This window comes from Podarcis vaucheri (assembly GCF_965113315.1).
Source record: "Podarcis vaucheri genome assembly, chromosome: 5".
NCBI classification, from domain to species: Eukaryota; Metazoa; Chordata; class Lepidosauria; order Squamata; family Lacertidae; genus Podarcis; species Podarcis vaucheri.
Window position 1 is genome coordinate 84,164,205 of NC_138763.1, and position 12,982 is coordinate 84,177,186.

Here is a 12,982-nt window from a genome sequence, read left to right on the forward strand (position 1 = left end):
AAAGGTGGGATAAAAATGCTATAAGTTTAGGAGATAGATGGCTGCTATCAATCCTGCCAGCACACCAAAACAGAAACACTTAAGCACTACAACAATCTTGAGAGTTAGATACACCAATATGCCGAACCTGACTAGCATCCTCTTTCCTCCTCATGCAAATCCCACAGCCTTCCATGTACAGGCTCAAGTGAAATTCTGAATGACAAAGCAGGAGGTTACATCATGTTGTTTCCTGGTTTGCAAGCATGCACAGGCTGTGGAGTGCGCTCTCTCTCTCTCTCTCTCTCTCTGGTACGTACCTGCATTGGGTAATATGTTATCAAAGTATCTTAAACAAACAGCCCCAAACGCACCAAAGGGCCCCCGGAACCAACTCCGGAAAACAGTATCAGATGGGACTCTGGTGGTATTTTGCAATCCCAGCTAGCAGCCTTACACCAGCAGCAGCAGAATTTGGAAAGAGTAAACAACTTGCCTTACAAAGGTATTACAAAGGCAAACAATATCAATTTGCAAAGAATATTGGGTTGGGGGGGGACAGTAACTCAACATCCTCTGAAAGCAAAGAGAGAAGAGGGGAATGTTTGTTACGATAACTTGCAGATGGAATGTGCTTTTCCTGCCTTACAATTCTGTAAAAAAAAATATATGCTGCCCACTTAATTGGAACTTCTTTGAGTCAATCACTGGTGTGCTTTTAAGCTAACCTGGTAACTGATTAGATTTTGCAATACATGAAACAAACCTGAAAAATAGATAGTGGTTTTCCTAGAGAAATTTACTCTCAGCTCCTACTGCTCCTACTCCTAAAGCAATCCCTAGAGCATGTGTTCTGCTTGCTCCCTTAAAAATATAAGCGCAGATGACACAATATTGACAAAGGGCAAGTACAAATACACAGAGCAGGAGGACAAGCTACCCAAATATAGGAAGAACTATTAGAACATGTTGCATTTGGCGTGGTCTGTTCATACACACTCTACAGCTTTCCTCCTTTTCCACGTAGTTTCAAACAAGACAAACCCCTGCAACCAGCCAGCCAACTCTGCATTCAGCTGTCAACTGAGAAATATTCAGGCCCACCCAAAGGGGAAAATTATATTTAGGAGTTGCAGAGCCAGGCAAGCAACTTTGGATAGGAGCCACCCACATTGCCAGCTGAACAAGGAAGAAACCCAACATGTGGGGTCACCCTGTCAAAAGCCATCCATAGCACAGCCTAATGTAATATTTTGACATTGCAGCTGTAAATGTGGGCCTAGGTCACAAAAGTGAAGTTTGAATTGAAAGAACTCCACCAAGTTCAGTGGCATGCGACATAAAACTGAAGTGCCTTTGCTTAGTTTCTGAATGAAGTTGAACCTGCCTCTTTCATTTGAAAACAGTGGGTTTTTCCAGGCAGACAGCAAATTTTCTAATCCATCACACCACAAATTTTCTAATCCATCATATCCTGTTCTTGAGCTACAAATGTTAGCGCCTAACAATGATGCACATGAAGATGGCCACACATTAAAAGCAGAGCTATTTTTCTAGGGAAAAAGAGGTGCTGGAACTCAACATGAACGCCTCTTGTTCTCTTATCATGGCAATGGTGCCCACCTGAAAGGTGCCAGAACTGAGTTCTGAAGAGTCCCGGCTGAAAAACAGCCCTGCCTTTAAGCCTGAGAAAGATCCAACTGTATCACACAGAAACCTTAAAAGTCACATGAGACGCCTTTGTAACATATTATATATTAGTTTGTGAACTCTTGACTAATCTAAGGAAGCACTGTCTCCTGCAGCCTCGAACTCTGCTTTATGACATGCCTGTTATGAGTGATAAGGCAGCAATTCTTTTTATCAGCATTTCCTTTGGGTGCATTTGACCTTTCCAAGATGCAACTATTTAAACAGACCCAGTCCAGCTAACACAGAGAGGTTTTCATATGTCAGACACTCGCACTGTTCCTGCAAGTTGCTGTCAATCATGGACAAAAGAAAACAGGTGAAAAATCTGTAAATGAACACTCCGGTTTATGTGGCTTTTACAAACTGACTGAATCAAGAAATGGTTTGGAGCTCTACATGTATTGTTTCAATGGTTTAAGAACTCTTTATCAGATTGAAACCTCATAGCTATCACCAGAAAGTTGTTGCTGGATTGCAAATGATATTCTGACGTGTTGCCCGTGAATTACTAATCTAGAAATTGCAGGGCGGTTTTTTTAATTAAAGTGTTGCACATTTTAGCATTTCACTGGAATAGAGCACCACCTTCTGCAATTCTACTCTTAATTCACAGGAAACCCAGACGAAACCTTGTCTGATCAGATATGTCTCAGACTTCTCAATGTCCTGTAGCATTTGGAAGTTTTAATCCATTTCCATCTCATCAATTCATTTTCCTGCGCTGAAAGATTAGTGATGTGGACAAAAATATCACCAAGGGAGCCACATCCCTACAGCCATTCCACATGCTGAGACACTGTATATATAACCAAACCCAACGTGTGCCATAATTTGGCTGAAGTACTTTGATCAATTGAAGAGAGAACGGAAACTTGCATGCTGTGAGGAACTGAAATGTTCTGAGGCATCTTAAATATCCAAAGGGAAAATAGTCTTTTGAAACTCTGGGGGAAACCCAAGGAGTCTTCCTCAAAGTAAAACTTCCTCATAACTACAGAAGAATGCTATGGGCCTCACTAATAAGTTATTAGCACACCAAAATATATTCAACTATATAAACAGTAACAAAGAATTACCCGGAACCATTTGCCACTGCATATTCCTACTGGATTTTATAGTGACCAGTGTACCAAGGGCAAGATGATCATTCCCCAAATGCTTTTTAAATTATACCCTTCCCAATGAAATATCTAAAGTTTACAAGGTAGTAGACCCTCCCACAGTATTCAAGAGCAAGGCAGATTATATTATGCTTGCTGTTCTTTTGAAAGTTTTCTGGTCTCCTGTTGCCACACTCCATCATAAGACTATTGTTAGATCCAGATGTGGTTGACTTGAACACCAGCCAATAAAATAAAATAAAATAAAATCCTGTTCCTCATCCTATTGCCTTGCATTATTTTGTACCATCTAGTCATCTAGTGGTGCTTAGCTCAAAAGCTTGCATAATAATGAATGATGTGACTTAACTGGTTGTTTTAATGAAGGTACTGGCCCAATATGAATTTTTTCCTGTGAGTCAACATAACTACTCTGACCCGTTTTTGAAAAGTATTGTAACAGTTAACATGCTGGTGTTGTTGTGTTTTTTTTAAAAGGCACCAGATTAATTTTTCATTACTTTAGCAGTTCCATTTAATCTTTTAAAATAAATAATAAAAGAGAATACTTCTCCCCAAAAGGAAAGTAGGTCATGAGTGGGATTTATAAATTTACATCAGAAAACAATTAAAGGGTGAATCACTGGAGTCTGGCAAATACACGGCTGAATGGACTTCTTTAAATTGGACAGCTGAGGCATATTTATATACCCCAAAGAAGCACAAAGTTTCTCAATTTATATGTGAGAACTCGCTTGCTGAAGGATGAATAAGGTCTTTCCCTCAAAGCCTGCAGTGTAAATAGAGGCCTACAGTTTTTACAACCGTGGGGTTTTGGGTTTGTTTTTTTTACCTAGCAGCATTAATAAAGCCACTGTTTCTATACTGCAGAGTTCCCCTGTTTAGTTTTCGTACAGATGATTGTAGGATTTCATGCCATGTCCACCAATATAAATATACATTTGGGTCAGGGGGTGGAGTGGTGCTCCATGGAACCAGTAGGGCAGAAGCCAAGGGAGACAAGAAGTGGATAGAGCCAGAGTCAGCCCTGGATCTGATGAAAGTACAACAGCAGGCAGGTGAAGGCTGGCTGAGGGTGGGGCAATGGACTAGCCTCGACTGGGGCAGGATGAGACTTTTTCAATATGTAGGATGCAGAACTTAAGAAATTAGTTACCAGAAGATGTTGTGATGGCTACCACCTTACACAGCTAAAGGGGCTTAACCTGCTGGATCAGCTCAATGCCCATCTAGCAGTGGCATAGCATGGGTAGCCAGTGTCCGGGGCTGTGCAGAGGGGCAGGGGTGGGTGGGAGGGAAATGGACGGAGTACGTATGTGCATTCAACTGCCTAACAGCGTCCCTGTCACCCAGAAGATTGCTGCCGCAGAGATAAGAGTCATTCCGTTGTCTGGAGAGCTCACTTCCTGCTTCGTATGGAGAAGCCGTTTTCAACGGAGCCCAGCAACAGAAGCATGCAGCAGTATAGAGGAAGCACCAGGTGCTGAAATTTTGCACCTGGGGCAACCACCCCTGCTCCTTGTTCATGGCCACCGCTGCCTTCTGTGAGAGCAAAGCCTGCATTTTAACGTAGGCAAAGTCACAGAGGATAAGGGTGTCAATGGCAACTAGTCATGGTGGCTCCCTATATATGATGCAGTGCAGACTGCTCCGAGCCCCAGCCATACTAGTTTCAAGGATATTCCATACCACTCCCAGCTTCCCACCCATTTTCCTTTTCCTCCCTATCAGTCAGCATTATGCGGTCAATGAGAATTAATCCGTTTCGAGTTCCCGCCCACCTCCCTTTTTTTGCTCAAGGTTTTTAAAGCACTACTGTAAATACTGGTGTTCCCAGTGCTATTCTTATAGAAAAAGAGGTGCTGGAAACTCACCATGAACGCCTCCCTCGTTCTCTAAGAATGGCAATGGCGCCCACCTGAGAGGTGTCAGCACTGAGTTCCAGTGATTTCCAGCTAAAAAAAGCCCAGGGAGGAGGGGTTTCTTAATTCTGCTGCCTTCCCCTTTTCATTTCCATCTACACAAGGACTGACACTCAGGGAACTAAGCTTACTATTTAAGATATAGAATATACTATGATACAGCTAAAAATGCAAGCTTCTATTACTACTTTCCTTTTAAAACCACACTGGTACCTTAAGGCTAATCTTTTTGTAGGCAAATGCTATATTTAGAGTAGCAGCTCTCTCTCAACTTGGTTTCGAAAGATCATGCACATGATCATGCATACCATGCTGCCAGATCACATTAATTCTCTCTTACTTCCTTAGATTGCCACTGGGTTCAAATCAAGCAAACTATAAGCACAACCAAAGTCTCAGTCACCAAATCATAGTTTGGCCATTATGTACTAACCAATCCAGAGTGCCCCTCTAATGCTTTCCAGAATTTTCTCTATAGAGGAAGGCTCCTCAGTAGATGGATCCATCCAAAAAGGTTTCCAGAAGGTATGAAATTTGAAAACCATTAATTTAACTGTATCCCTGGAATGGCAAATCTATGTTTTCAGGGTCTGAACTATAGTAACTTGGGAGCCAGAGTATATTTTGCTATACAAACTGACCTTTCTTCACAGATGGCAAGGAAGTTGGTGCCATCTTAAGGGCTTCAAAACTCTACAGAATTAGATTTACAATCCAGATTTAACCTAAAGCGTCGGATTCGCTCTTTTGGGAACCATTTTCTTACAAGCCAAAAGCACAGGCAAACTTTCTGCCACATCTTGATTTTGTCAGAGCTTCCAGGGACAATTATTTCAAAAGCTTGTTCCAGCCCAAGGATCGCCAGTTGGCCAACTACACTGATCTTCAACACCTGAAGACTTTCCCCATTACTTTAACAAACCTCTTCCATACCTCCCTCGTGCTCCTCCAAATCCCATCCATTGTATTTACATCCTTCTTGAACTGGGGTGGTAAGAAAGTTCATGAGAAGAGCTCCCATCAGCAGTGGAGTTCCTGGCCAGTTCCTGCAGCGCTTGTCCCATTTTAAGAAGCTGCATTGTGCTGGCTGGGCGATGTGATCCCATAAAAATACAGGGCACCCAGTTGGGGAAGGTTGCCACACACTGTGCTGGGCTGTTATGGTTTCCATGACAGCCAGCAGTGATGTCACAAGTCAATTATTCTAGAAGGAAAGCAGAAACTGCTACTGAGCACTTAAAGCTGTAATGCACAAAGAAACATGTGGGAGTTAATGAGGAAGAAAGGGCAATGAAACAAAAGCAGCCCTTGGTTAATGAAGTTTTCTTCCCACATCCTTCTTCCTGAAGTTCGGAGGCCTACAACAATAAAACCTGTCCAGTGTGCTTGAATTCACAATCAAAAAATTCCCTGCCTGATCATTGATTTGATGCACAGAATTTAATGCATTTGCCCTAGGTGCAACTCGAGAGGTTTTCTTGTACTGAAATGAAGAGGACTTGCATGAGCACAGTCATTTCAATGGGTTGTTTGCAGTTCAACCTCCTGCTAGACTGGAGCCAGTGTTTATTAATTTGTGTGTATGTGGATTTTGGGTCCATAAAAATCCCCAAACAACCTTGGGCTGCTGCTTCTCTCTCACAACCACCCTATGAGGCAAGATGGGCTCAGGATAATACGGGGTAGCTAGCAACCACCACTGCATGAAACCCTCTCCTCCAAAAAAATTCATTCTCTGGCCTGTTTTACTAGAGCAGAGTTATGTTTCTGCATATATTTTTATATGGAACGTAGTGGTCATAATTAATACAACCTATTGGCTATTCAATACTACAAAATGTACATTCCTATTTTTAGTTTGGCCTCGTTACCACCCTGTTCTGCATTTGCATTCCCGTGCCCAGCAGCTGAGGGATGGAAGCCAAGAGATTGGAATTTGTCCGAAACTGAGCAACGAACTGACTTAAAGCTCCAAGGCCCGAACTGAGGCCACACCGATTCCTTTTTCCAGACGTCCACATGCTGAAACCAAGGTCTAAACCGGACATGAAGGGGCCAGGCGCACTTCCTGGCCTCTCTGCCCAATTCACACATAACACCCGGGTGGTGAAGGTGGCAACTCTTACCACAAATGTTGCGCATGGGCGAAGGCAGCTGAACCCTGCCTCTCCCCTGGTACATTTCTTCATTTTTAATCCCATTTTTTATCACTACTCTAGCTGGGATAGAAGCACCCGTAGCAACGGAGTATGGTGAGGTAAGGCAGGGTGGGGGGAACAGGGCTCAGTTGCCAACACGCAAATTCTGTGGTAACAATTGCCTCACTTTATGCCCACTTGATCAGGGGAGACACAACTGGCCACCCATTGCCACGGCAAGTTCACACCACAGCTCAAAAGGGTGGGGTGGCAGTACATAAAAAATTAAAACAGTGCGCGGGGAAAAGAGGATCTGATGTTATACTGGCTGGTTCTGCGAAGCCTGTTGATTTGCGCAGGCTGAAATCTAAATGAGAATGAACAGTCATTGCAAATATCCATCCCATCGCTCTAGACTTGAGAGATCTACAAAGCGAGCCGGCATAATTATCCCCTACATTGCAAATAGGGAAGTGAAAAAGTCGAAAGACCGTGGCTTGGAACCATCAAATGTGTTTCTCCGCGATGTGTACTGGTAATTTGAACCAGGGGATTCCCACATCTTACGCTCTGGGCAGAGCTACATATGATTTTGGCATAAGAACATTCCTAACCCCATTCCCGACCAGGAATTGGGGGTTGGGGATGGGACTTGCGGAGCAGAGGGGTCAGCAGGCTGAAATGAGAGACTAATCTCTCTTGTACCTGCTGCCAGTTCTCCCATGCAAATGTTCTTTGAAGGCTGATCTCAACTGGCCTTGCTCCAGTTTAAGAGCTCACCTGGGGGGAAATGAACTGAAAGCTGCTTGGAGTCATTGGCAGGGAGGAGGGTTAAGCACCCCACCCCTATCCACTAGCATATTACAACAGCATTATGGGATATGCTAGACCAGCAACATAGCATTTCAGTCACTACAGTAGCTTTCAGGCAGGTCTACCAACAAGACACACATCCCAAAATAATCCTGGGAGCAAAATAATCCTGTGCAGGAGCCCCTAAACCAGAATCCTCTGCAACAAACAACCAGAAACAGGATCCCAGAAACAGCAATGTTATTAGGAACAACTATAGAAGATAAAGAGACAGAGCATTCTTTGTTGTCAGTTCACACACAGGAAGGGAAAGAAAACAACACTGCCACATTTGGGAAACAAGGGAAAGTATCGCAGACCACAAATCCACACATATCACTACGCATTTCTATTATTTATTATTATTAATTACTACTACTAAAACAATTTATTACTCATCCTTCACCCTAAGGTCTCGGGGCAGGTAACAATGACAACATAATATGGAATTCAGTCTTAAGCAACTTAAAATTACAGAAATAAGCTAGGCCTTAAAAATCTGCATCACGCATGTCTAGAAATTATTGTGTGGTACCTAGCGCACTTCATAAAAAATATTATAGCGTTCCAACTGTGCAAAGCATTTTACAATCCACAGAAGGCAAGGTGTACAACTTCATGTAAAATTAAAAAAGATCTCTACTGAGACAACTCATGGTTCCACACCCTGTATATATTATGTACAAATAAGCAAATTTTCATAGAGCTGCTTATCTAACATAATTTGGTCTGCCTCCGTTAGTCATAGGGAAGATGCTATGTAGGGCACCAAATTCCTCCTCACATCCCAGGTTTGAGATTTCACCAAGCACTGCCAATCTGCTTTCAGGTATTTGTTCTTGAGGTCTTCGACCTTAACCTTAAGCCCACCGGATGTACCTAGTCTGACAAGAGCAGGCCTATCCCTATGTACAAGTGGTGCAGAGAAGCAATTAAAGTTTCATTCTAGGACTGGAGAGACTCAGATTCAAATCTCCATTCAGGCATGGAACTTGCAAGGAGGTTTTGAGCATGTCATTCATTTGCCTCACAGGTTTGTTGTTAAGATACGATGGAGGAAAGAGATGAACCATGTATGTTGCTTTGGAGGATGGAAGAAGTATAAATAAATAACAGAATAAATAAGTAAATAACTTCTGTCCTGCACTTGAGGGCTGCTGTGATGGGCCAGGATACAGGGGGCAAAAAATGCAGGTGTTAATTACAGGATTACTGAAATCATGTACTTGAAGCACTTCAAAGGCCAGAAATAAACAACATAAATGCAGCTATTATAAGGGCCCAGTAGAAATTATTTACTTTCACAATGCCAAGGCACCTTACAATGCAACAACACCCAACATCAGAAAGAAAAGTCCCTGCCCCAAGGAACTTCTAATTTAAAATTTGCCAGGTTTTTTTGTGTTTTTTTAAATAAAACAAGTAAAGGCAACGGAAAGGACTGTTGTTAAGAATTCATTAAGAGAAGACATCAAGTATACATTTAAGGAATAGGAATAATAATAATAATAATAATAATAATAATAATAATAATGGTGGGCTCTCCTTCCTTGGAGGTTTTTAAGCAGAAGTTGGATGACAATATGTCATGTCAGTTGAGATTCCCGCATTGCAGGGGGCTGGACTAGATGACCCTCATAGTCCCTCCCAACTCCATGATTCTATTATTCTATGCTGCAAAGCAGAAAAGCTTACACGAGTAGAGCGTGCCATTTTAGGGAGTGAAGCTTATTTTTTGCCATTTTCTTCTGCGAGGGGTCTTGAAAATACGTCTGAGGAATTCAAATCTGCTGCTATTTTTGTGTTTGGACAACATTTAGCTTGGTTAGTCTACATCTGCTGAAGAAGCACATGAACTTGCTTTCAGAAAACCGTTTTAATTCTACCTTCTGAAAATATCAGGTGACACTAAATAATAACTATTAATATATTACACAACTACAAGCACTCGGCCATCCTTTTTTAATGATTTCTATGCGATTTTACACTGGTGTTACCCACCAAACATCCTAGTAAATCTTTTGAATTCCCAAGTCACGTTACAACTTTTGAGCACCCCTCAAGTTTTGGAAGCTGTAAGTTGGAAAAGTCCCCTCCGCCCTGTTGCAGAGCAAGGCCCGCACCGAGCCCGGCTGTTCGGCCCAACAAGGAGCAGCAGCCCGAGGCTCCCGCTCCTCCTCGACCCAACCCAGCACCTCCGCCCTTGGCGGGCAGAGAAGGAAGACTTGCAAGCCATGTTTGCGCTTGAGAAGGGAGGGCAGCCCTTCCCGCAAACCCAGTTTAGATCGGGGCGACCTAAGAGAGGAAGGGCACCAGCTTCCCTGAGATTCAGGCCCCCTTGAATTAAGAGGGGCCAGTGGCGTAGCTTGGGTTGTCAGCACCCGGGGCAAGGCAAGTAATCTGCGCCCCCTAACCCATGGATTTGCGCCCCCTAACCCGTGGATTTGCGCCCCCTAACCCGTGGATTTGCGCCCCCTAACCCTAACCCCCAGATGTTGCGGCCGGCCCCCCCTGCACCCCCCACGCTACGCCACTGAGAGGGGCTGCTTCCCAACCTGCTATAGGTGTGTGGCAGCAGGGAGTCCCCCGCCTTGCTGGCTTCAAGGCCCGCCTCGCCCGGGGCTCCGTTTCCAGCAGAGACGCGCCCGGTGCCCGCCAGCGCCCGCAGCAGCCGGGCACGAAGGCGCAGCTGCGCCCCCCCCCCCTGGCGCAACCCTCTCACCTGACAGGTGAGCCCCCAGGAAGGCTGTCCAGGAAGGTCCAGGGAACGCCCAAGCGCGGCGTGTCCTCCTCTTGCTTTCTCAGCCGTGCTCTGCTCGCCTAACTCTTCCGAGATGGAAGAAAATACTGTAACTGAAGAGCCCAGAAGAGGAGGAGGAGGAGCTGAACTTTCTCCTCCTTCCTCCTCCTCCTCCTGGGCCCTCCCACTTGGCGGCAGCTGCTGCAGCAACAACAGCGTCGGGTTTCACGCTGCAAACATTTTCGGGTGGAACAAATGACAGGTCTGCTGCGTAACCGCTCTGTCTGCCCATGAAAGAAATCTCTCATACACACGTGCACCTCCTCTTGCTAAAGCCCCGCCACGCCCGCGCTCGCTTCGGAATATTTAGCTCAGGCGATTCTTAAGTCCGCTTCTGTTACCAACGGGTCATTCCATATCAAGTGATCCATTTTTTTTAACCTCGTGTCATCCAGTTTTCTTAATATTTTGCACATTTCTTGAATGACCAAAACTAAGTTTAAATCTTGTTGTTTAGTCGTTTAGTCGTGTCCGACTCTTCGTGACCCTATGGATCAGGCACTCCTGTCTTCCACTGCCTCCCGCAGTTAAGTTTAAATCTAACACTCAACAATTTGGGAATTCCTTTGCCTGAGCCAATTGTATGGATCTGTCCCAGAAAAGACACCCATTCACACTCCACCAGGCAGCTAACTGGGAACTTTAAAAGTGTGCTGCACATTCCGGGGGGGGGAGGGGATACGACTAAGGCATGTCCATTAGAGTCCTTCAGCACAACAAAATCTCTTTCTACTTAACGATGTAACAATGCTGAAATAAACAGCACCTTCCTTAAACCAATCCTGTTCATAAAAAGACAAATCCTACCAAAAGTAGTGACATCTGTTATTAGCACAGAGCAAGTACCTTGTGTTAATGTTCATGTGCCTCTGTGTCACAACAGAAGTTGTGTCATCCAGAAGTTGGAGCTTATTTCCAAAGCAACAGGCAAATCACACTCCAAGGAAACTGGTATGACACACACACCCTTTCATTGGTCTCACTTTTTGACATAGTTAAAAAAAAAAATGTTTCTACAGTCATTACTTCAGTTATTACATTTATATACCACGCTATAACCATAGTTCTGAGTGGTTCGCACATTCAGTTAAAAAACAAAAAGAAGCCCAGAAACTAGCAGACAGACCATGTGGTTCTTTTACGTGGTCTTAGCAGGCAGCACCTGTTAAAATTCTGGCTCCGGCATTTTGAGTCAGCCGATGTCCGAATTGTCTTCAAAAGCAGTTCCAACACAGCATATATTATGGGGGAAAGGCTTCTGTCAATTCTGCCATGGCAGTGCAAGGAGTAAAGTTCCTGAGCCCTGCTGGCAGAGAGCCTTTGCCCACTTTTATTTACAATCTATATGGTGGGAAGGGTTCTAGTAGCAGGAACCAGGGACTTTATAAGCTGAGGGGGGATAAATGAGCACAGGCATGATTAGGTGGAGAAATTGTGGGAAAAGCAGTAAGTGGACAGAAGGGCATGAGAAGAAGCTTAAAATGAAACTTCTGGACACAGGCCTGGGCAGTCTCTATGGAGGTCCTGGGCTGCCCAGACAACAAAAGCCGCCCCCCCCCCTTGGCCCGGCTGATGTGGTCCAAAGGAAAGCACAGCAATACATTTGGCACCAGCTTGGCTGCAGGGGTTGCCGGAAGGAGGCGTACAAGACTCCATCCAAGCATCTTAGGGACTCCACTCTGGATTTGTGTAGGGTTTACTTCAGGCAGCTTTATTTTAACGCCTCGGATCCAGTGAAGGAAATGGGAATAGTGTGGACCTGCATATGATCCTTCTCCAATTATAGAGGTACCTCCAATTCCCTTTCACAGAATCACTTAGAAGCAGGGCTTTTTCCACCCAGGACTCGCCAGAACTCAGTTCCGGCACCTCTCAGGTGGTCACTATTATTATAAAAGAAGAAGGGAGGCATTCATGGTGAGTTCAGGCATCTCTTTTTCTAGAAAAACAGTGCTGCTTAGAAGCTTCTTCATATCAGCTCAGGCCATCTAACCCAGGACTGTCCTCTCTGGCTGTTAGCAGCTCTCCAAGGGACCAGACAGAAGCTTTGCCCATCACCTGTTTCCTGTTCATTTCAAATGATGCCTTCTGTTGACAATACAAAATATGTGCTCGCCTGCTTCATTGCAGCCCCTCCCATAGCCATATGGAATTCAGGGTCAGTTTCCTTGGAAGAGGAGAGTATGAGAATGTCTATTGCAGCTGTAAAGACAACCCTGACTGCTGCCTTGAGCCTCACATTTACCAACTGAGCCAGAACGACGCACATATTTTTAAGGTCTCCAATCTGCTTTTGCAAGGTGGGTGTGACTTGCAGAAAAGCCTTTGCATTCCAGCTACATTCCAAGTAGCTGGCAATCGAAACAAGACTGAAGGGTTTTGGTTTTTTTTTGCTCAGCCCAAACAGTTGCTGTTTCTCAAAAGATGACACTTTAAGCCCACCAACAATATTGATGGTAATTTCCTGTCATCACCAGG

The 12,982-nt window shown here is 44.3% G+C and overlaps 1 protein-coding gene across 2 annotated transcripts in view; it reads right to left on the reverse strand.

Annotated features, from left to right (window-relative positions):
* Positions 1-10,587, reverse strand: part of ANXA11 (annexin A11) — a 35,711-nt gene extending 25,124 nt beyond the window's left edge. The window contains exon 1 of one of the 2 annotated variants that reach the window (XM_082224799.1): positions 10,427-10,587. Coding sequence is in view for 1 of the 2 variants with exons in the window: in XM_082224798.1 (XP_082080924.1) it covers positions 5,648-5,677 (30 nt within the window). In the remaining variant the exon portion in view is untranslated. Of the gene's footprint in view, positions 1-5,647; positions 5,816-10,426 lie in introns of those variants that run through there. The other variant, XM_082224798.1, reaches the window with a different exon arrangement.
* Between the last annotated feature and the right edge of the window lie 2,395 nt (positions 10,588-12,982).